This window comes from Perca flavescens, chromosome 12, assembly GCF_004354835.1.
Source record: "Perca flavescens isolate YP-PL-M2 chromosome 12, PFLA_1.0, whole genome shotgun sequence".
In the NCBI taxonomy this organism is placed as follows: domain Eukaryota; kingdom Metazoa; phylum Chordata; class Actinopteri; order Perciformes; family Percidae; genus Perca; species Perca flavescens.
In genome coordinates this window covers 4,993,247-5,014,090 of record NC_041342.1, presented here as the reverse complement: position 1 = coordinate 5,014,090, position 20,844 = coordinate 4,993,247, and the positions used below count along the sequence as shown (strand labels likewise).

At 41.9% G+C, this 20,844-nt stretch overlaps 3 protein-coding genes across 5 annotated transcripts; 2 read left to right on the top strand and 1 right to left on the bottom strand.

Moving 5' to 3' along the window:
* Positions 1 to 602: 602 nt before the first annotated feature.
* capn10 (calpain 10) lies at positions 603 to 10,878 on the top strand. 2 transcript variants are annotated; one of them, XM_028594037.1, is made up of 13 exons: positions 603 to 921; positions 1,344 to 1,589; positions 2,480 to 2,611; positions 2,745 to 2,941; positions 3,431 to 3,654; positions 3,737 to 3,878; positions 4,893 to 5,059; positions 5,139 to 5,389; positions 5,471 to 5,673; positions 6,481 to 6,736; positions 7,910 to 8,103; positions 9,117 to 9,162; positions 10,525 to 10,878. In XM_028594037.1, the coding sequence occupies exons 2-13, from the start codon at positions 1,446 to 1,448 to the stop codon at positions 10,588 to 10,590; spliced, it is 2,022 nt and encodes a 673-aa protein (XP_028449838.1). In that variant the 5' UTR covers positions 603 to 921; positions 1,344 to 1,445; the 3' UTR covers positions 10,591 to 10,878. The 2 variants fall into 2 exon arrangements, with proteins under 2 accessions (XP_028449838.1, XP_028449839.1); XM_028594038.1 differs by lacking the exon at positions 10,525 to 10,878 and adding an exon at positions 9,798 to 10,516.
* Positions 10,879 to 10,967: 89 nt separating this feature from the next.
* Positions 10,968 to 17,687, top strand: eif4e2 (eukaryotic translation initiation factor 4E family member 2). 2 transcript variants are annotated; one of them, XM_028593086.1, is made up of 8 exons: positions 10,968 to 11,107; positions 11,851 to 11,962; positions 12,070 to 12,204; positions 13,246 to 13,350; positions 14,464 to 14,616; positions 14,712 to 14,848; positions 15,943 to 16,018; positions 16,114 to 17,687. In XM_028593086.1, the coding sequence occupies exons 1-7, from the start codon at positions 11,088 to 11,090 to the stop codon at positions 15,989 to 15,991; spliced, it is 711 nt and encodes a 236-aa protein (XP_028448887.1). In that variant the 5' UTR covers positions 10,968 to 11,087; the 3' UTR covers positions 15,992 to 16,018; positions 16,114 to 17,687. The 2 variants fall into 2 exon arrangements, with proteins under 2 accessions (XP_028448887.1, XP_028448888.1); XM_028593087.1 differs by having other exon boundaries at positions 14,712 to 14,852.
* LOC114565182 (phospholipid scramblase family member 5) lies at positions 17,250 to 20,828 on the bottom strand. Its single transcript, XM_028593077.1, has 7 exons — positions 20,480 to 20,828; positions 20,301 to 20,378; positions 19,978 to 20,170; positions 18,330 to 18,441; positions 18,144 to 18,243; positions 17,739 to 17,797; positions 17,250 to 17,454 (listed from the first exon to the last, which is right to left on the bottom strand). Exons 1-7 carry the CDS (start codon positions 20,826 to 20,828, stop codon positions 17,428 to 17,430), a joined length of 918 nt encoding a protein of 305 aa, XP_028448878.1. The 3' UTR covers positions 17,250 to 17,427.
* Positions 20,829 to 20,844: the final 16 nt, after the last annotated feature.

Here is a 20,844-nt window from a genome sequence, read left to right as displayed (position 1 = left end):
AGTAAACAAGCATTAGTAGTAGGCCAAGTGTGCTCAAGGAGCCTACTGTAAGTAAAAGTACTTTGTGATCAATTGAGGAGGAAAGGAAGGAAAGAAGTAGCAAAAAGAGAAGAAGGAATAATAAAAGAAATAAAGATAAGTGATAGAAACACATAGGAAGACAAGAAAAGAAAGAAAGAAAGATGGGAGGAAAGTGGGGATGTAAAGTAAGTTTTCTATAGTATAGCAAGTACACCACTTTAGTAAATATATATTTTCAGTTGCCACTTTGTTAGGTAACTAAAACTAATGCAGTGTACTACAACAGCCCTACAACAGCGGACAAAGTATTGTAACATCACTTGGATATAAAGCCTAATGCTTTATAGTCTGCAATCCACAACAGCACCACAAACTCCTCCAACATGACCATAAAGTTGAATATGTTGACTTTTAACAAATACCTAACATTTCTACTTTCTGAGTGTTCTATAAGCAATATTTGCATAATAATAATAATAATAATAATAATAATAATAATAATAATGTAATTTCCATCATCAAAAACTTAGCTAGCGTGTGTCAACAGCAGGTGGCGGCAGTGTTCAGCAGCACAGGAAGGATTCACTTTTGAATGAACTGCTGGATGTCCAAGCGGAAGAGAATTTACGTGTATTTCATACTCAGCAAGATTATTTGCCTGGTTTGGATATACCATAATTGTTAATCATAACGAAATCTGTCATGCTTTTGGATAAAAAACTCGGTGTGCTTGTGGTAACGTTAATGGTTGTGAAACCATGATAAGATGAAGCGATACGGAGCGCCAACTCTACATCTGTGCATTACAAGCTAGCTGACGCTATCAGTTAGCTGCTGTGTTGTTATGAAGAATAAGAGCTAGCTAACTACGAGGGGAAAGATGCTTGAAAGAGGACAATGGTAAGATATAGAAACGTAGAGGAGAGCAACATAATTACCTGCTATGCTTGTTACAATACAGTTTAGTTATGGAGACACATTCGTGCAGCTTTTCGTTATATTACGCCGTTATTGCGGTAGTGGTTTAAATATGAATTAGTGCTAATCACTTAAGCTAGGCGTGTAACCATAAAGTATGTTCTCCCCCTAAAAGGCACTTTTACTTACATACAAACAATGGTGTAACAATATACCCATTGTTACATTATATTATATTAATATTTGTAGACTTATGATGGAAGGTGAACTGATATTGTCATACAATAACACTACACACGTATAATACCAAATATTCACAAAACAAAAAAAGAAGAAAAATCACTATACAGTCACAGATGAAAACCACAAATATACACAATCTCATATATTTCTTTTGTTTTTAGGTGTAACAAAAATGTACATGGAGGCCATGAGGATGGTCACAGCTGGCTGAGGTTTACCCATTGACGCAGTAGGTTCATCCAGGTTGAAAAGAAGCCGGAGCCATGAAGGAAGCAGGCAGGGCAGAGTGTGGAGGCAAGGCTCTGTTTGAGGACCTGGACTTCCCCTCTGACGACACGTCCCTGGTCTCTGACAGCTCCACGCCCATCGCCAAATTGCAGGGAGACATCACCTGGCTACGGCCGCAGGTCAGATCCAGTGCCAAAGGGGAAATGGGAAAATCCGCTGTGTGTGTTTTGTCATGTGTTGAATGTGTTTATGCTGTTGTTCAGATGATAAGGATTTTTCATATTCAGTGGCTCTCTCCCTTTTGGCTTCCGACCAATACAATTGCATCACCTGTCACAGGCTTATCTGTTGATTTGATTATGAAAGAGTGCCTAGAAGTTGTTCTGTTCTGTTCTATATTTCACTAAAAGGAAATACCTCTATATCAGTCGTTCCCAAACTTTTTTCCTTGGCGCCCCCCCTACTCATGTCTAAGAAAAGCTGAGCCCCCCCTCCTCCCCCCGAAACCGAAGTTGAGGTTACTCTCGAGATAGAGCCTTACTTTCTTTTTTGATACAGAGCAGTTATCAGCACTGTTACGTTTCTCCACCATGTTTCATTCATAAAATAGTGATGCCGTGGTGGCAGGAAAAACATTACATTATATATTCTAGTGTATTATCATAATTTGTTTAACAAATATTTTTTTTTACCTCAACCTCAAACCAGATAAAGACCCGGGCCCTGTGATCTTTGCTGCCCCCCCTGGGGGTGCCCGGACCCCAGGTTGGGAACCAGTGCTCTATATGAACCTTTTTTATGTCTGTGTATTATCGTGTAATTCATACAAAATATAGTGTGACAAAACAATGTTGTAAAAGGCCCTGACCTAATTGGCAACTTCTGATTCAAGTCGTAACTAATATTTATTGAGATCAACGTTATTTGCCCACGTTCAGTTTATAACCACTTACTGTATAATGAGAAGTTTCTAATGTTTTTAATTTCCCCCCAAAACCCAAATCCCTGGGTTATTTCAAGTCTTCTGTAAGTCAGTGTGTCTCAATTTATGTCTATTTCACACCTTCAGGAAATCTGCCAGTCGCCAGCTCTGTTCCCTGATGACATCAACCTGGGTCATGCAAAACAAGGCTTATTGGGAGATTGCTGGTTTCTCTGTGCCTGCACCTTCTTGCTCAAGAGAAAACATCTACTGAACAAGGTAGAGCAACTGTATTATCATTTAGATTTGATAGATTGGTTAGACTAAGTTGCACTGAATAAGCATGTCATAAGCATGTTATCTACAGTATCTCCTATACTGCTGTGTTGATTTAGTCCGTGACTCTCTGTAGGTGTTGCCACCAGACCAGCCCCAGTGGGGTGACAGCAGGTACAGGGGCTCCTTCCAGTTTAGTTTTTGGCAGCAAGGACACTGGACAGAGGTGACCATTGACGACCGCCTGCCCTGTATCAATTCCACTCTCTGCTTCTCACGTTGCCACTCCCCCACTGCCTTTTGGGTAGCCCTGTTGGAGAAAGCCTATGCCAAGTAAGTAACCTTTAGAATTTCCTGTCTTATCTCTCAGTTTAATCTACTATGAACTAGAGTTGTTCTGATGCCAGTAATGGAAAAGCCTCCGATACTGCCTAAAATGCTGGCTTGGCAAGTACGCAGATCTATGCACTGATCCGATACCACATAATGTAGCCCAGAAGAAAATCTACTTTAAAGTAGTTCATTTATGTTCTTTTTCCGTCACGACTAGTCAAACTAGACTAGATCATTAAAAAAAGTTCTATTATTATATGGCATTTGTTCTCTGTATGTTTTTTGTTTCACAAAGGGTTTAACCTGAGGCAGGCCGTACAACAATGATAGCAATCATTTTACATCCATACAGGGTTAGCTATTAAAAAAAAAGCGGATACTGAAGTTCAGGTATCGGAATCGGGAAGGAAAAAATGGTATCGGAACATCTCTACCATGAACAACACAATGAACCTTCTAATGCATTCGTGCCCCTTCCATCCTCTCTAGGCTTCATGGCTCGTATGAGCGGCTGTGGGCAGGGCAGGTGTCTGAGGCCCTGGTGGATTTGACCGGCGGCGTGGCGGAGCGCTGGAGCTTGGGAGAATCCGAGGAGGAGCGGAGACAAGAACAGGACAGTGACCAGGTCAGGAGGAGAAGGCTGGACCTGGACCTTCTGTATCCAGTGAAAGACGAGTGTGCGCTCAGCTGCTCCACTCACAGCAGTCCCGGAGGTCAGAAAGAAGTGTTTTCATGCAGATTCAAGTGCTTTTGATCATGTATCACATCACCTGATGACCTCCATGGCTTTTGTAGGTGCCAGTGAGCTGGGTCAGTACCACGCGCTGACTGTCATGGAGTGGTTGGATGTGAAGACAGTGTCAGGGAGCAAAGTACTGCTGCTCAGGATCAGAAACCCCTGGGGAAGATGCTGCTGGGGAGGGGCCTGGATGGGGAGGTAGGCATGTGTGTCTGCTTATGTGTGTCATAGTTAAGATTTAGAGATAGTTAAGAGAGGAGTCTTCAGACTACAGTCGTTGCCACGGATATGCAATGCGTTGACTAGTGTTGCATGATTTCAACAAAATGTTATATTGCGATATTGATTTTAATTTCAATATTTTTAAACATATGCAAATGTATAAGTTATGGGAAAATGCATCAAAATAGATTAATAACAAATAAAACAAGTTTTCTTACAACACAAGGTTTATTTCAACTGACGGTCATATTGGACTGGTACAACATGAATAAATAAATAACGACCATGTCTACAGAACAGGATAACTTTTCTTTCGCTTCTCTGATTCTTTCCGTTTTGTTGTCTTTATCTATTTCTTCACTTACACTGTCACTCTGTCCAAATGTGCACACACGTCACGCTCCATAGGGTTTGTCACATAGTGGACCCGTGCGCTAATGTGGACTAACGTGCTAGTGGCACGGTAACTAGCCAAAGAAACATGATCGTTGTAGCCTTTCAAGCGGGCTCTAAATTGAACACAAGTAAGCCGCACAGCCAACGGACGGGACGCATTGCTCCACAAAATAAACAAAATATTGCATATTTATCGCGACACTTTCGATATAATATAGCACAACTTGATATCGCGATAACGATATTGAGTCGATATATCATGCACCCCTAGCGTTGACATTGTAACTGTATCTCAAAGTGTTGTTATGAATGGTTGTTGTGAATAGGGTGGTCAACGATATCAAACCTCACTACATCAATAACTGTATACATCAAGTCTGAAGTCTGCACCCAGGGTGGGTGGGCTCTCTGTAAATCTGTAGAAAGTCCAGAGAAAGTGCGCCATAGCACCTCGCAGACTTGATTTATTGTATATTTGAAACGCCTTTTAGGCACTCACATGTACACACCTGTAAAGTCTGCAAGTGTTGGGAATTCCAAACATTTGGATACAGCCACAGTCTGCATTCACTCAATCTACCTCTTTGTCTACAGTGGTGTGGGTTGGAAATCTGTGGACCCTGTTTCTGCTTTGGACCTACAAGCCAGGGTGGCTGAGGGCGAGTTCTGGTTGGATGAGACAAAATTCCTGTCTCAGTTTGATGATGTCACAGTGGGCTACCCCATCAATGATGAGGGGCACCTAAAGAGCATATATACTGGTAATTCCCCTATTTTGCCAAAGAATGTTTTAAACGTACGGACCTCTTTTGGAACCCTGACAACTCTTCTCTCCCACAGGAAATCTGCTGACACACAACCACCAGCTGGCTGGCCGGTGGATGAAAGGACACTCCGCCGGTGGCAGCCGAAACAGCAGCAGCTATGGCAGCAACTCAAAGTTTTGGCTCAAAGTGTGCGAGAGAGGAGAGGTGCTGGTGTCCCTGCTACAGCATAGAAAATGGAGAAACACGGAGAAATCGCCACTGGAGGAGGAGAGCAACAACACACCACACCAGCACTACCAGGCTATCGCTCTACACATGTGGAAGGTTTGTGCCATCACTTATAGGACAAAAAAGGTTTGTGTTTGTGTCTTTGCGTCACGTCACTCGCTTTTTTTCTGTCACTAGGTGGAGAAAAGGCGTTTTAATCTAAACCGGATGTTGAACAAACCTCCTTGTGCTTCTACTCACTGCCACGCCTACGAAAGAGAGGTGGTTCTCCATGGGCAGCTGGAGCCTGGATACTACCTGCTCATCCCCAGCACCTACCAGCCAGGAGCTGAGGCCCGCTTCCTCATCAGGGTCTTTTCCTCCACTTCCACATCCCTCAGGTAAGGACTAGTTTACAGAAAGAGTTTTCAACAAGCTCATCTTATCTATGTAAAAAAGGTTATGTTTCTTTATTTTGTAATCAAGTTTGAACTAACAGTTCAGGTACTTTTTAGAGATTTATGTGGATGTCAATTTTCTATGGAGCCCAAAAGGCGTCATGGAGGGGAAAAAGTTATTAATGAATTCTCTCAAATCAGTAAAATCGGATGAACAAATAAACAGAACATAATGTTAAATGATAGGTTACATGTAACACATTTATAATGAAAAATCTAAACAAAACTGGGAGCAGAAGCACACTATACCTGAAATCCCGGGAAATGTACTTGTTTTTTTAAGGTGTAACTTCATCTACAGTCAAAATGCATTGGTCATAATTCAAGCATGACTAACTGCAACAAGGAGAAATATGCATATGGGTTCCCAACTTGACTGCGTTTGTTGGTATTACTAATGATTAAGGCAAAAGAACGCCATTTATGTTAATAAACATTAGCATGAACATGACATCAACTTTGTATGAAGCTTGAACTTCGCTATAGCTGCGAGGAATATGAAATGCCAAGTCCATTGCCTTGATCTGTCTTCTGTGATCTATACATGTGCACACGATTCATTCAGTTGATATCCCGGTTTATTATTTATTTGTGCACACAAATTATTTCTCATCAAAATAAATTAAATGGTGACATTTGCTGGTCAATTTGTTGCCCCACACATTTTTTGATGGATTTACCTACTTCCATGTTTCGCCATGTAAGGTGCTGTGATTGAATTCCTGACATGATGATTGGTTTCCTCCTCAGTGCCCTGAAATGTCCAGCGCCTTCCCTGCCATTGACAACAGATGGAGAGTGGGAGACCAGTTACTTCCGGGGCTCGTGGGTTGAGGGAAAGACGGCTGGAGGAAGCAGGAACTTCCTCTCTCACTGGCAGAACCCTTGTTTCCCTTTTACAGTGTGTGATGAGTCAGCAGTGACATCAGGAGTTAATGTCAGGATTACCCTGCACCAGAGCCGCCCTGACACTGACCTGCACCCTATTGCCTTTCATATTTATAAGGTCAGTCAAATACTTAGGGAGCATACCAGTGTCATTTAGAGTTACGGGCCATTCACCTCTGTATACCTTCCCTCAGTCATTCACAATACAAACTGTACAGCGTAATTAGATCTTTGACATGTTTGAGTTAGCTTGAAAATTTCTTCAGACAGTTTTAATGCCTGTGAATATGGTTTTCGTTTCTGTTTGTAGGGGAATGTGCACACTAATCAGCCTGACCATTTTAAAAACATCAATGTAGAAGTGCCAGGGTTAGCTCAACAAATAATTTGCACTTGTCACACAATTAAAAACAGACAAACTACATTAAAATAAGAGAAATATTTTCTGTATAGGTTTTGCTTAATGAACTTTGGAGATGTCTTTAATGTATTTTAATTTTATTTTAGAAGCTATTTGCTGTAGTTATGGCTGATACTGGGGCAGGGCCATCACAGAAAAGAAGGAAATTAAATTCAGATCAACTGAAAGCTAAAAGAGAAAGTGACAGACGACGGCAAAACCCTGAGTCTATCTAGGTCAGGCTTTCAACAGATGGAGACAATTACGAGATTGTAAATGATTCAAAAACATCCCCGAATTGGCCCTCAGGCATGTAATATGTCTATTTCATTCATAAAATAACTTTACAATGCGTGATGTGGTTGTACATCAGTAGCCTGTATTAACGCAGATGTTTTATTCCTTTTAGTCTGTGTTTGTGTTGGCCTACTATTTTCTTTTCCCTTGTCCCCCTGTACCTGTGTAAAGCGTCTATGGGTTTCATCTAAGTTATTACTACGTTGGTTGCAACAACAATCTCTTAATTAGGATTGGGCATCGAGAACCGATTTCTAATCGGAATCGTTTCAAAAATTACGATTCCATCGGAATCGTTTCTTTATTGGAATCGTTTGGAGGATTTGGTTTCAAATCTGATCATAGGTTCCAAATTGAATATGCGCAAGTTTTGGTTTCCGTAGCAGCCAGGCGCTTGTTGTGTTGCAGCTGTGCAGCACAGTAAGCGGAGCTCTAGTATGGCTTTATTTTGCATTGAAAAAGCTGTAAAACTGCAAACCACAATTGAATCAAAATAAAACTTTCCTCTTATTTGTGAAAATAGGCATGTGATAAAATAGCTAATTATTGTAAAGTCCACAGTATCTCAGCATTTGATCTTCACTATGTATGCAGTACCCAGAAGGGGAATCCGAGCAGACGTTACCCAGGGACGATGATCCAGCAGCCAGTTGTGTTCCTCACTGCTACACCCAGGATGTCAGTCTGGCCTGCTGTCTTCCTCCTGGAGCTTACACCATAGTGCCCTCCACTTATCAGCCTGACTGCTCAGCAAACTTCACCCTCAGCCTGGCTCGCAGAATACACAGGTTGGCTCTCTTCCTTTGTCTTAAAGTGATGGTTCGGAGTAATTTCACCCTAGGGTCCTTTGCACCATGACCTCGAGAGTTAGCGTAGAGTAGCGTTATCAGCTGAATAGCTTAGCGCAGGGGCTAATGGATCCGGAGTGTCTCTTAACATTACCCCACTAATAATCCCCGAAATGATACCAAACGTCTACACTAGTACAAATAGGTTATGCACTCATAAAACGATGGATTGTAAAGTTTGTAAGTACACCAGAAGTTTATGTAAATAACACTTGCCTGCTGGCTTCTGTTCTCTGCTGCTGCTGCTGCTGCTGCTGTTACTACCGGGCAGTAAGAGTGCTTAGGGCTGTCTACAAATTACAACACTGAAAAGAGATGCAACAAAAATATTTATTAATTTAATAATTAAATAAGGTAATGTCTCCAAACTTACCTCAATTATAACTTGTCTCCTGCTAGTTATTCTACAGCACTTACTTTAAAAAATAAGTTAAATTAATAAATATTTTTGTTGCATCTCTTTTCGGTGTTGTAATTTGTAGACGGCCCTAAGCACTCGTCTTACAGCAGCAACAACAACAGCAGAGAGCAGAAGCCAGCAGGCAAGTGTTATTTACATAAACTTCTGGTGTACTTACAAACTTTACAATCCATCGTTTTATGAGTGCATAACCTATTTGTACTAGTGTAGACGTTTGGTATCATTTCGGGCATTATTAGTGGGGTAATGATAAGAGACACTTCGGATCCATTAGCCCCTGCGCTAAGCTATTCAGCTGATAACGCTAACTCTCTCAATGTTCGACCCAGGTGAAAAAAGCTTCTGGGGGAGTGTTTGGCTCAAGGTCATGGTGCAAAGGACCCTAGGGTGAAATTACTCCGAACCATCACTTTAATCTTGAACTCAGAACGTGATTATGCAGATAATAGCTGCAGCTTCAGGTATTATTATTATTATTATTATTATTATTATATCATTGTCAGAAATAATAATGGATGTATGTCTCTTTTAGGAAAGTGGTGAAAAGCCAGGAGAGGCTGGGAAGTGCCATTCAGGAGGTCAGTTAATTGAAGTAACTTAGTATTATGTAGTGCTAAAGGTGAAAAAAACCACTTGGCAACACTAGCTGACGAATCTTCTGCTGAGGTTATTTCATCAGGGTGATTTACAGAAGCTGTAAAAACACAACCTATATACTCTACAATAAGAATCTTTATCAGTTATCCAATGAGAGATAGACACATAAATGGCTAAAGGACGCTGCACTTTTAACACAGACATTTCAGAATAAAAGTGCACAACCGTATAGACCAAAGTTTTAAACCAATAATTAAAACCATTCAATCAAAAATCTATCAAAAACATATTATTAGCTGCAGTCCTGTGGTAAAGAAACTTTCTTGTAATCTGTGCCTGTCAGGTAGCACATCACACAACACAACACAACACAACACAACACAACACAACTCAGTTGTGTCCAACAAAGCTCAACAAATCAAATGGTGATGTGTTTTGGAAGGTTGATGTAGTACGAGGCAGACGGGGGCAGCAGCCTGACAGCTAGTCCTGCCTCCAGGGGAGGAAATTCCCTTATGCTTACCCTAAATCACATTTTTAAGTCTGTGATTGTGGTCAGAGGATGGCAGCACTGAATGATCGCTCTGTCTTGCTTTTGTCTCTTTCTGGGCGGCAGATCTCTCACATCTCTGTGATGCAAAGCTAGTTCTCTGGGACTGTTGCTGCTTCACTGACGTCAGCTCACCTCCCAGTGCCTCTTGGCCCATGATGAAAGAACCAGTTCTCCCATCCACCCTCGCCATGGAGGCTGTGTGTTTGCGTGCATGTATGTGTACCGCCAGTGACTGAGAAGGCAGGCAGGCACATATAGTGGGAATGTGTGTGTCGGGAATCCTGGAAACCCCTTTATCCTGAACCGCTGAGGCTCAGGGCTGTTGGGCAGCCACACACTCATCGGTGATTAGGACATCAGAAGTTGTCGGTGGGCTGGGCTGCTAATGAAGTATGACGGGACTGGCTGGTGTAAACAAACAGCCGCCATTGAAGAGGGCCGCCGCTGCTCTTGCTCATTCACTCACTGGTGCGCCTGCCGGCCCGGAACAAAGGGCCCTCTCATGAAGGTCCTCACAGAGGCACAGGGGGCAAGGGGCGAGGGGATGGTCTCCGACAGCAGAGCCAACCAAACCACACCACACCATACCGTGCCATACCATGCCAGAGCTTTCCTCCCATCCCTCACCCCCAGATACTCTGCTCCTTACCTAGCTTGAATTGTTTGTCTCTTAGACACACACAGGGTTTTCTCAGTATGTCATCAGCAAACACGCTTACCATCGGACTAACACTAAAGTCAGACTGGATCTAAAGAAGTCCACTTTGTTCCTGACTCCATCCTCCCCCAGCTCCCTTTTTGTCCCCCCAGACTCGGTCCACAGCTCTTCTTGGACCTGAACAGAGCCACGGTTTGAAGTTGCCGCAAGAACCGATGACAAGCGGGTGGATGGAGGGGATGAAACGAGGGATGCGGCACATCAGAGGAGGCTGGTTTAAATGAAGAAGCCGCCAGTCCTTTTTGTGTTGAGGCTGTGTGTCTGCCTGCTCGTAGCCATTTCTGTGTCAAAGTCACAGGGTTTGTGATTATTAATTGGAGCCAGTGTTAACAGACTTTTACAAAGCTATAATTAACTGATTAGAGTGGTACTGTATTTTTATTATGTTTGGAAGTAAGATGTGATGAATAAAATGTTAAAACATAACTTGATGCTGATGTGTGCTATATTTGGTTGTGATTTTGGTTTTATATATGTATACATTTGGTAAAAACTGGGGAAAGCTTTCACCTCCACGTTCATCACCACGACCAACACACTGCGTGCGCGTACACGTGCGTCCGCTGTGCGCGCCGCCGTTCCTGCGGAATTCAGGAGGCTGTGGTCGGACTCGAAAGGCTCCCACCTAGAAAATAATGAACAACAAATTTGACGCGTGAGTAATCAAACGTTTCTGTGGAATATCTGCCAGGGAGTGGGCCCCCTGTCGTGGCTGCAAATTCACAGTGTAGCGTTACATTAATGAAGGCGCTTGCGTGTAAAAAGAGAGGTGTGTCAGCTTTATTGCATGGTCCTGCATGCTCTGTGCAACATATAACGTTGGGCTTATACACCCACATGAGAGCAATGTCCACACAGGTGCATTTAAAACGAAGGGAAGTAACAACAGAGATTACATAGTAGTTCATAATGGAGAATATGCTGTGTTGTTAGCTGTAGCTTAGCCTAGCGGAAGGCGGACAGGGCCTTAATCCTCGGTGTGGTAGTTGTTTAGAGGCTGTGGAATGTGCGCACAGTCTCGGTTCAAACTAGACTCCCATGGCCCTGAAGTACGGGCAGGCAGTTAACAGTGCGTTGTAGGATATTCACAGTCAGAGTAGTTTAAGTACAGATGTGTACGTGTCTATTATAAACAGTCTACATATTTGCAATTTATAGGTAAAAAGCACACTCAGTTGAGAGTTCATTAGGTGTAACGTTACCTAGCTAAGCCCCGCAGTGAGTCATATCTTCATAACGTTGACTCAACACCTCTAAAACTTAAACAAAAACTGCACTTTTGTTGTTTTAGACAGTGTTAGTTTTAGCAATGTAATAGTTGTAGTCCCCCTTAATTTTAATGAAGTCAGTGTAAGACACAACCATTTTTATTTTGCTGTCTGTTTCCATCAAATCCAGTCTGAAAGATGATGACAGTGGAGACCACGACCAGGACCAAGGCTCACCGAAAGACAGTGAGAAGGAAAAAGCTGAAGACGAGGACAAGGAACAGAACACCTCCAAGAAAAAGGTAAGCCTATTTAAAAAAAAAAAAAAAAAAAAAAAAAAAAAGACTTATAATGTGTTTGCAGCTTCAAAGTTAATTGTATAGCTTATTCATTTTCTTGTTTTCGGCAGATGGTGGTGCCAGGGGCAGGAGAGCACCCTCTTCAATACAACTACACCTTCTGGTACTCCAGACGCACCCCCGGGAGACCAGCCAGTACTCAGAGCTACGAGCAGAACATTAAACAGATTGGTAGCTTCGCCTCGGTAAGTCGCTTCTATTTGACCTCCTATTTAGATGGGGCATACAGTAGATAGGAACAGGACACTCTTTTGCTTTTGTTTATCACCTTACCCAGACAGCGCAAATCTATGATACAAGCTTATCCTGACTCAGGTTGATGTAAACTAGGGCTGAATAATTTGGGGATAAAAAGTAATAGTAAAAGTTTATCTAAACTAAAGTTCGATATTCACTGTGTAACAGATACAACATGTCATGGAGCATTAAGCACTACGTGTTTTTCTTTTAATTAGCATGAATTAAAGGTCCCATGGCATGAACATTTCACTTTGAGTTCTTTTAACATTAATATGTGTTCCCCCAGCCTGCCTATGGTCCCCCAGTGGCTAGAAATGGTGATAGGTGTAAATACAGCCCTGTGTATCCTGCTCTGCCTTTTGAGAAAATGAAAGCTCAGATGGGCCGATCTGGACTCTTCTCCTTATGAGCTCATAAGGAGCAAGGTTACCTCCCCTTTCTGGCGCATACTAAGGAAAGCTCATTGTGGGACTGGCTCTAGTGGCTGTAATTCTGCACCAAGGCTGAATTTTGGGAAAGAGACTTCAGATACAGGATTAGGGGACCACTAAGGTCTATATAAAAAAGAGACTTCAGGTACAGTATTAGGGGACCACTAAGGTCTATATAAAAGCATCCAAAGAGCACCATGTCATGGGACCTTTAACATTGAACAGTCAAACACAACATTTATCACAAAATTCTGATATGCCTCAGTTCAATAGCAGCATCCACATATTGCACCACCTATGATCATGTAAAGTAAAGTAATAAAAAAACAAACATTATTCCAGCATTTAGCTTATGAAAAAACTGTAAATATAATAATAAAAAGTTGTTAAACTAAGCAAATGTTAAACCAAATGTTACAAAATGTAACTAAATATTGCACATTCAATTAATCGCGGTCTTCACGATTAGCTATTTGCATTCTTTCAAATCTTGTTTTTGATTTGAAACTGATTAATCGTTCAGCCCTAATGTAAACATTTCCTGTCCTTCCCAAGGTGGAGCAGTTCTGGCGTTTCTATAGTCACATGATCCGGCCAGGCGACCTGACAGGCCATAGTGACTTTCACCTCTTCAAGGAGGGTATTAAACCCATGTGGGAGGTGGGTACTCTGAGATCCTGTACACTACGGCGTCAACGGTTCTGAGTTCGAGCACATGTTATGAGATGATCATACATATATCTAATCAAAAATTGTGCTGTGGACAACCGCCCTGCAAATTTGAAATGTGTGCGGGCCTCGCTGTTCAGAATCCCGTCTATCTTCCAAAATGTAACGCTTGTATCCACACGAACTGTGCTTGAAGCTGCAGGCCATCCCATTATAACGACATCATCCACATTGTCAAAATCATTTAGATATTGAGCCATTACATTGAAAATCTTTTAGATAACATGAGCCTATATGATTTACTGTAGCCATCCTAACAACACACTACCTGAACACCTTTTTCTAGTCTCCTGTTTCACTCTCCACAACGCTGTCTTCGGGCAAAAAGTCACGTTGTGAGATCGATAACAGTTAGCTAGCTGGCCTGTTTATGTTTCTTGTAATGTTAGCCATAGTTACTGTATTTATTTCTTACCTTGATTTTGCTGTCTGCATTTCAAAGCCATCTCCCACGGTGATGTTTTTGGTGGAGCTGGACATTTTGACAATAAACTCCATCAACACAACAGTATGTGGAGTTAAACTGGGCGGGCCCAATAACCTCTGAATAGTTCTACTTGTTGTTAAATTGCAATGTGAGCGACAGCCAACGGGGAGAGCATTATGTCGGCAGGATGATTTAAAAGGCAACCGCGACTATTGTGTGTCTCCCCTATTTCTGATAGTGGCGGAAGAAATTTTGCCATGGCGCACCGCCACAGTAAAATCAACATAGAGGAAACACTGTATGACAAGTCAACATGTCTGCTGCGAAAAAGGTCTATAGAGTCAACCTAGGCTGACTCAATAAAATATAGCCCAAATAGCTAGAGGAGTCATCACCAGGACAATAGCTCACTGAGATCACTGTTTGCCTTTGGACCTGAAGTTCAAAGCTCAACGGTCACACTGTCACATCTTAAACAAAATCAGCCATTGTTCTTTGGATGACTTCCCTGTGAGTTTAAAATGCTCGGCCCCGACCGTCGCTGCGGAGCAGTGATAATTCTATTTGGTTTTGTAAATAAAATGCCCACTCTGAAACCCAGCCTATGTTGTTTTTAGGATGATGCCAATAAGATGGGTGGGAAGTGGATCATCCGTCTGAGGAAAGGCCTGGCATCTCGGTGCTGGGAGAACCTGATCCTGGCCATGCTCGGGGAGCAGTTCATGGTTGGAGAGGAGATCTGCGGGGCTGTGGTGTCAGTACGCTTCCAGGTAAAACGACAAAAAAGACACACACGTACCTGTTGTACCTAGTCACTGCCTTCTTCAGTATACTCAGACATGCCTTCTCTGCTCCTTTTCTCCAGGAGGACATCATCTCCATCTGGAACAAAACCGCTAGCGACCAGGCAACCACTGCCCGCATCAGAGACACCCTGCGCCGAGTCCTCAACCTGCCTCCCAACACCATCATGGAGTACAAGACTCACACAGACAGCATTAAGTATGTATGTCTCTTCGTTTTATTATTTTCTCTCTCTCTATCTCTCTCACACACACATAAATGTATGCATGCTCACTAACTTTAGATTTGATCACATTTCTGTTGGGATTACACTTTTTAACTATAATGCATTAGTGTTTCATCAAAGAGCAGAATGATACAAAACAGTGCTAATGTTTCTCACTACTTAAACAGATAGTTTGTGGTAATTAATATTTTTTAATTAAAAAAATTAGCTTCTCAAGTGTGGTGTTGCTAGCTGTCACCCCAGTCAACACCTGTCACAGACAAGATTTGCGGCTTCTAATTTGAATTCATATGAGCTTTAGACCGTTGGTTGTAGATAAAACTGCAGTTTCTAGATGTCACTTTGGGCTCTGGGAACTAATGATTTTATTAGACTTTTATCTGCCGGCAATTTGATTTCGCCCTGCAGCTCAGGCTGGAAACCTGTACTATCTATCCTACTTCCGTTACAATTTTGCGGGAACCAATCACAAATTGGCTTATCCACCTGGCACGGTATTGGCGGGTTTAACATGATGACGATAGAGAAGTGACCAAGCAGCTTCTTGTTTACATTCAACAAGCCGGCCACCGAAACGCAGCGACCCGTTGATGCCGCTGTCTGATTGGTTGAAGGACTATCCAATTGCGTACAGAGTCATTTGAACTATGCCTGTTGATCACGCCTCTTGTGCAGTATAAAATACAGAGCAGACTCCCCAGAGCTTGAGCTTGGTCTTGTGATAGCCAGACTATCATTTCATTGAAGAATCATTGAAGCTATAAAATGATCAACATTATAATCGATAATAAAGTGAAATTTGTTTTGCAGCGCTACTAGTATAACTCTATTACTTTTCTTTGGCAATCATGATTTACTAATTAAATGCTTTGATTAAAACATTCACAGCCAGAAATAAAACAACGACATATATTTACATTTTTATTTGTTGGTGTGTATGTTATAAAAGAGAGACAAGTAAAATACAACCAGTGCATGCAGTTGTGATTCTCCCATTGACAAAGGCCTACATAACCAAACGCTTTGTTTATTTTGAATGATGATGTGCTGCATCCTTTGTTTACAGAGCATGGGAAGACTTCCATGGACTGGTGAATCCTAGTGGCGGACGTTAGCCCCTCACACAGACAACCTCTGCAAGAGTAAGAACTGTTGCTACATTAGTTCGAAAGTGAACAAAATAGTTTCTCTCTGATGTACTTTGTGTTATGCTAATGTGCGTCTCTGTGGTGTGTAGGTGTGCGTATTGATGTGCTGGGGGATGACGAGTCTAGGGAAGGATACCTCTATGTGGATTCGCACTGTGTAATATGAAGACAGAGCAAAAGTCAGGAACAGAGGCAAGAAGACCATTCCTTCTTGGCGTCCAATTGGAAATTAACCGAAAAGCCTGTCAACAGAACACTGAACTAAGCCGAAGAAGGAAAAATGCGTTATTTTTAATCAACCAGAGAAGAATGAAAGAGCCTCCGATTTTATTTTTTATTTTTTATTAATGCAAGTTGCAACATCTGTTAACTTGCCACCAGAGGGAGGCCATGTGACTGGTGTTTGCTGATCTGGTCATTAGCTGTTAACAAATTGTACTTGACAAAATACAACAAAACCAATCTGTTATATAACCTAGGTCAGATCGTATTGCTTAGCATAACATCACATGTCCTGCTGTTTAAAATGAATCTGTGTTAATCTGTCTTATTGGGACTCAAACAGGGTTGCAGGTAGATGTTATTTTATTACAGTGCTGTATTTTAACTACAATTCCTCTGGTCATTTTCAAACTAGAATGATAACTAATAATATTATTGTGTACGATATATTTGTAAATACAGTCTACTTAAAAAGATCACGTAACTGAATCAGCAATGATTCTCTATCTTTGACCTGGAGGTTGAATCCCAAAGGATGAGGACCATCCTGTGTTGGGCAGAAGGTTGTATAACCGGCATCTTAAGAATGGACTGCCAAGCTGCCTGAATCACTGTGCCTGGCCTCGAGCCCAACCCGACCCAGTTTTTCCTTCTGTCTGTTTTGTCTTTATCCCACCTTGAAAGAATCCAAGCGATGGGCTCTGCTTTAATGTCCTCAAAGGTGTATAGGAGTCCTGAAACACTGACCTTCACTCCCTTTTCCATTTTGTAGTAAAAAAAAAAAAAAAAAAAAAAACTGGGCCCAGGGTCAGGGTCTGTTACAGTTTTTATCAATTCCTCGGGAGCATTTTTTCGGAACCACGTCAAGAAAGCGCCTATGGTTTGTTGAAAAACTGTAATGCTGCCCGTAATAGGTGGTGTGATGATGGGTACAGGTGTGTGTCAAACACTGCTGGATGTACACCTGATGGATTATAGCAATAAATGTCAAATATGCAGCTGCTGCTAAAGCTTGTTCAGTGTCAGTTACTTTTAATAAATGTATGTTGAAACAGATGTTTCAACTGTTATATTTCAAATGCAATTAAATGAGGCAGTGTCTTGTACTATAAAGTGACTCGGCTGGTGTTCCTCACTAGTTACAGCCCACTTTCAACGTCTTGATTGATCCTTTTCATTAATCAGCTCATTTCAAAGAACATGTAATTCTGTAGAGAAAATGGTAAAAAAAAAGTGAGTTGATTAGTGAGGGATTTAAATTATATAGACCTTTTTTCACAGCAGACAAATTGAGCTCAAGTAATACTCAAACATTAACACTGTGTGTTTCATGCTGCAGTCCCAGTAAACCATGACCGTAGCATGCAAAACACCTGGACCCTGACACTGAAGCAGCTAAATGTATGTAAAATGATGTACTTCTGGGAGAAAGGCCCATTTTACAAAAACAGTATCTTCCAACATGAGTGCTAATAGAAGTTCATATGCTTACCAACAGGAAAGTGGCTGCCAGCAGCAGCAGTTTATTGTGTGATTCCATATCCAACGGCACTGGACAAGTAACAGATTAAAATAAAATGTGAAAATATATTACAACAGTGGTTCACAAACTACTGGGTGCACGGGGGGGGGTGTGGAGTGAAACGTGTGGAAGTTGAATAACCCTCTTAGCAGACTTTTGAACTTGTAAACACAGGTGTAAGAAATGTATTAATCACTTATTTTCATTTGCACTAAAAAAGAAATTAGAAAGTTAAGTGAAAAGTAACACATAATGTTATTATTTCAATCAAATTCTACTTGACTTTGTTTTGTCCTCCAAGGGGGACATGGCAGGAGAAGTTTGGGAACCACCTCATGAGGAATTGGAACTCTTATTTCCTTAGGCACAACTCACCCTCCAACCCAAAGTATTCATGGTCCATGTTATGTTCGTCATTGAAGCCAGGCCATTTCTTCCATATCGTTCCAATCTTCTCACCAATGCTGGAGACAATCTGGTGTGTGATTAAAAGCAAAGTATACTGATTGAAATACACTTGTAGATACGCGTTTAATTTTTTTGGTTGCTTAAATGTTCTACCTGGAACTGTTGGTTGGAGAAGCAGCGGTATGGACAGCAGGAGCCCTGGATTCTGAAGGTCGATGCTCCTTCTGAGTCACACATTTCCAGGAGAGGGGTGAACATGCTCCACCTGAAAACACGGTCAGCCGAAACACAACTTAACACATTTCTTTACATAATTGTGCAATAAGCAACCTGGCAGATACACTGGCCAGTGCTTCACACACTGGCGCAGCCGAGCCTTGATGCTTGGTTGATCACATTTTCAGCTGTCATGATTCTGCAGCAACAAAACCATTGTTTGCTTGGTGTCGGAAGAGTTCAAACTGGGGCATGCTTTATTCGTGCACAACTGAGAGAATACGGTATTTATACCAAGTAGATCTCTGGTCACCGAAACCTCTGCCAGGTCAGTCTTAATTGGGGACAACTTCAACGAGTGTTGCTTCTGGAAAACTCTAAATTTGACACACAAAGGCACCCACCCCCAGCTAACCCTGGAGTCAGATTCAGGCCAGAGGAAGAAGGAAGTATTTTGGTTTGACTACAGGAGACTGGGTGCCACCATTCCTCCCATTAGCCAACATTCACATTAGGAGGGATGTGGCATTCCTTCCCTCCGATGTAGCCCAGGGCAGCTCTGTCGGTGTGTCTCTGTCCAAGCAGCTGTTTTGTGCATTTATAAGTCTCCCAGGATTAGACTACACCCCAGCGGGGAACAGTAAAAGCTCTCACTGCTATTTAGAGACAGGCCTGGGCATCTACGGTGGCTCAGGCAGGGTGGCCAGAGGCTGGGAGTGACATGGAAGAAAGACTCACATGGCAAGATGTTCAGTCTGAGAATGTAAAGTATTAAAATTGCTGCTATAGTGGGGTTAGAGGGTTCATTCACCCACGAAAATATAAAAGATTACATTTAAGTATTTTAACAGCAACATCTCTGTCCATACACACGTTACATTTACTCTAAGTAACCCACAGAAATGAAAACCGTTTTTTACAGGCACTGTTTTTTGACAGAAAGTAGTTTGAATGGAAACTTTTTTCAGTAAAGTCTGTTTAGTTTTTTCACTTCTGTGAGTGCCACAAACAAAATTAATTCCACTGTATTTCAATAGGGTCACATATCCCAGATAACTGAAAACCTGGTCAAATGTTCAAAACAAAACAAAACTTAGAGTACCTATTTAGTTACCTAATAGTGGGATTTTTTTTGTCTCTTTTTGTAATTTCAGGGGAACTAATCCTTTTATTAAGGATGTTAAGTATTAATATGTCATTTTTAACATACTATTTTATGTAGCTTTTTATGACATACTGCAATATGAGTTTAGTTAGGACTTTTTTATTTAAGGACTTTTATGACACATTATACAAGAACTTGTTTTTTGTAATTTTTTTATGACTTTTTTATGACATACTCATGACTTTTATGATGTTTTGCTACATACTATACTATGACTTTTTATGACTGTTATGACATACTATACTATAATTTGTAATTATTATTTAATAACATACTTTACCATGACTTTTTTATGACATACTATACTATGACTTTTTAGGACTGTTATGACATACTGTACTATGACTTTTTAGGACTTTTTATAACCTACTATACTTTTCACCACTGTAAAAGTCAAGGGACAGATTCAGACCGCCGTACCTCTGACATACGGTGCCAATGAGATGTTTTTGAGGTGTGTAGGCCCTGATCTCCATCAGGCAGCAGCCAAGGCAGCAGGCATCCACCCTAAGGGGCCTTTCAAAATAAAAGACCTGCCGGCCCTGGCAGTCGAAGCCCTGCAAAGAACAGGCCCGAGCTGGACCGCAACACTGGAGGCACACACAAGAACTCTCTGACAGGAGGGAGAGATCAAGAAGAGTCTGAGAATACATTGAATAAACATTTGAACTTTCTCTCTCTTTCTATGAGATGTAGATACATGTTCTCAGTTAATACACATGTAACTGAAAAGGGACCAGTACCTTCCATAGCCACAAATAACTGGGACCTGCTGCTTCCTGTGGTGATGCTGTAAACCCTCCTGGGAACACACTGTGGACCTACAATAGATAAGCATTATTCTTTTTCAAACAGACACATCGCTACACTGCAAGTGTTCCATTTTACACACAAATACACACAAGTAATCCCTCCTACTCACCTTGCAGCTCTGGTCTGGCAGTGATTTGTATCTGACTGACTGTTTCCAGCACAGACATAAAGTGTGATCCTGCTGCACCTCCAGGCCTCTGCTCCTCCACCCCTGGTCTGCTCACTTTCCCTGGTGGCTGCGTGTAGCAGTTCTCCATCTTCCTCCCAGGAGCCAGACCTGACAGCTGCTCACCAGATTCCCAGTCTGGAGGCGTTTGGTGGCGTTTGGGTCCAGGTGAGTGAGTGTGGCACTCACATGAGGGCCCACAGTGGTTCTGGAAAGCTCTGAAGATCTTCTGGATGTGCTTCTCTCGCTCCAGTCCACCAAAGGGAAGAGGCTGATTGGTCACCGCTGACATGGTGTGAAACTAAACA

What these genes read in the sequence shown, in the direction of transcription:
- eif4e2 (XM_028593086.1), top strand. Translation starts at nt 11,088, where the DNA reads ATGAACAACAAATTTGACGC. An exon ending in ATGAACAACAAATTTGACGC is followed by an intron (nt 11,108 to 11,850) that starts GTGAGTAATCAA and finishes CATCAAATCCAG; the next exon opens with TCTGAAAGATGATGACAGTG. An exon ending in AGAACACCTCCAAGAAAAAG is followed by an intron (nt 11,963 to 12,069) that starts GTAAGCCTATTT and finishes TGTTTTCGGCAG; the next exon opens with ATGGTGGTGCCAGGGGCAGG.
- LOC114565182 (XM_028593077.1), bottom strand. Translation starts at nt 20,828, where the DNA reads ATGTCAGCGGTGACCAATCAGCCTCTTCCCTTTGGTGGACTGGAGCGA. An exon ending in TCTCCAACCAACAGTTCCAG is followed by an intron (nt 18,244 to 18,329) that starts GTAGAACATTTA and finishes ATCACACACCAG; the next exon opens with ATTGTCTCCAGCATTGGTGA. An exon ending in TGGCAGCCACTTTCCTGTTG is followed by an intron (nt 17,455 to 17,738) that starts GTAAGCATATGA and finishes TTTTCTCTACAG; the next exon opens with AATTACATGTTCTTTGAAAT.
- capn10 (XM_028594037.1), top strand. Translation starts at nt 1,446, where the DNA reads ATGAAGGAAGCAGGCAGGGCAGAGTGTGGAGGCAAGGCTCTGTTTGAG. An exon ending in TTGGAGAAAGCCTATGCCAA is followed by an intron (nt 2,942 to 3,430) that starts GTAAGTAACCTT and finishes CATCCTCTCTAG; the next exon opens with GCTTCATGGCTCGTATGAGC. An exon ending in TGGGAAGTGCCATTCAGGAG is followed by an intron (nt 9,163 to 10,524) that starts GTCAGTTAATTG and finishes ATCCTCCCCCAG; the next exon opens with CTCCCTTTTTGTCCCCCCAG.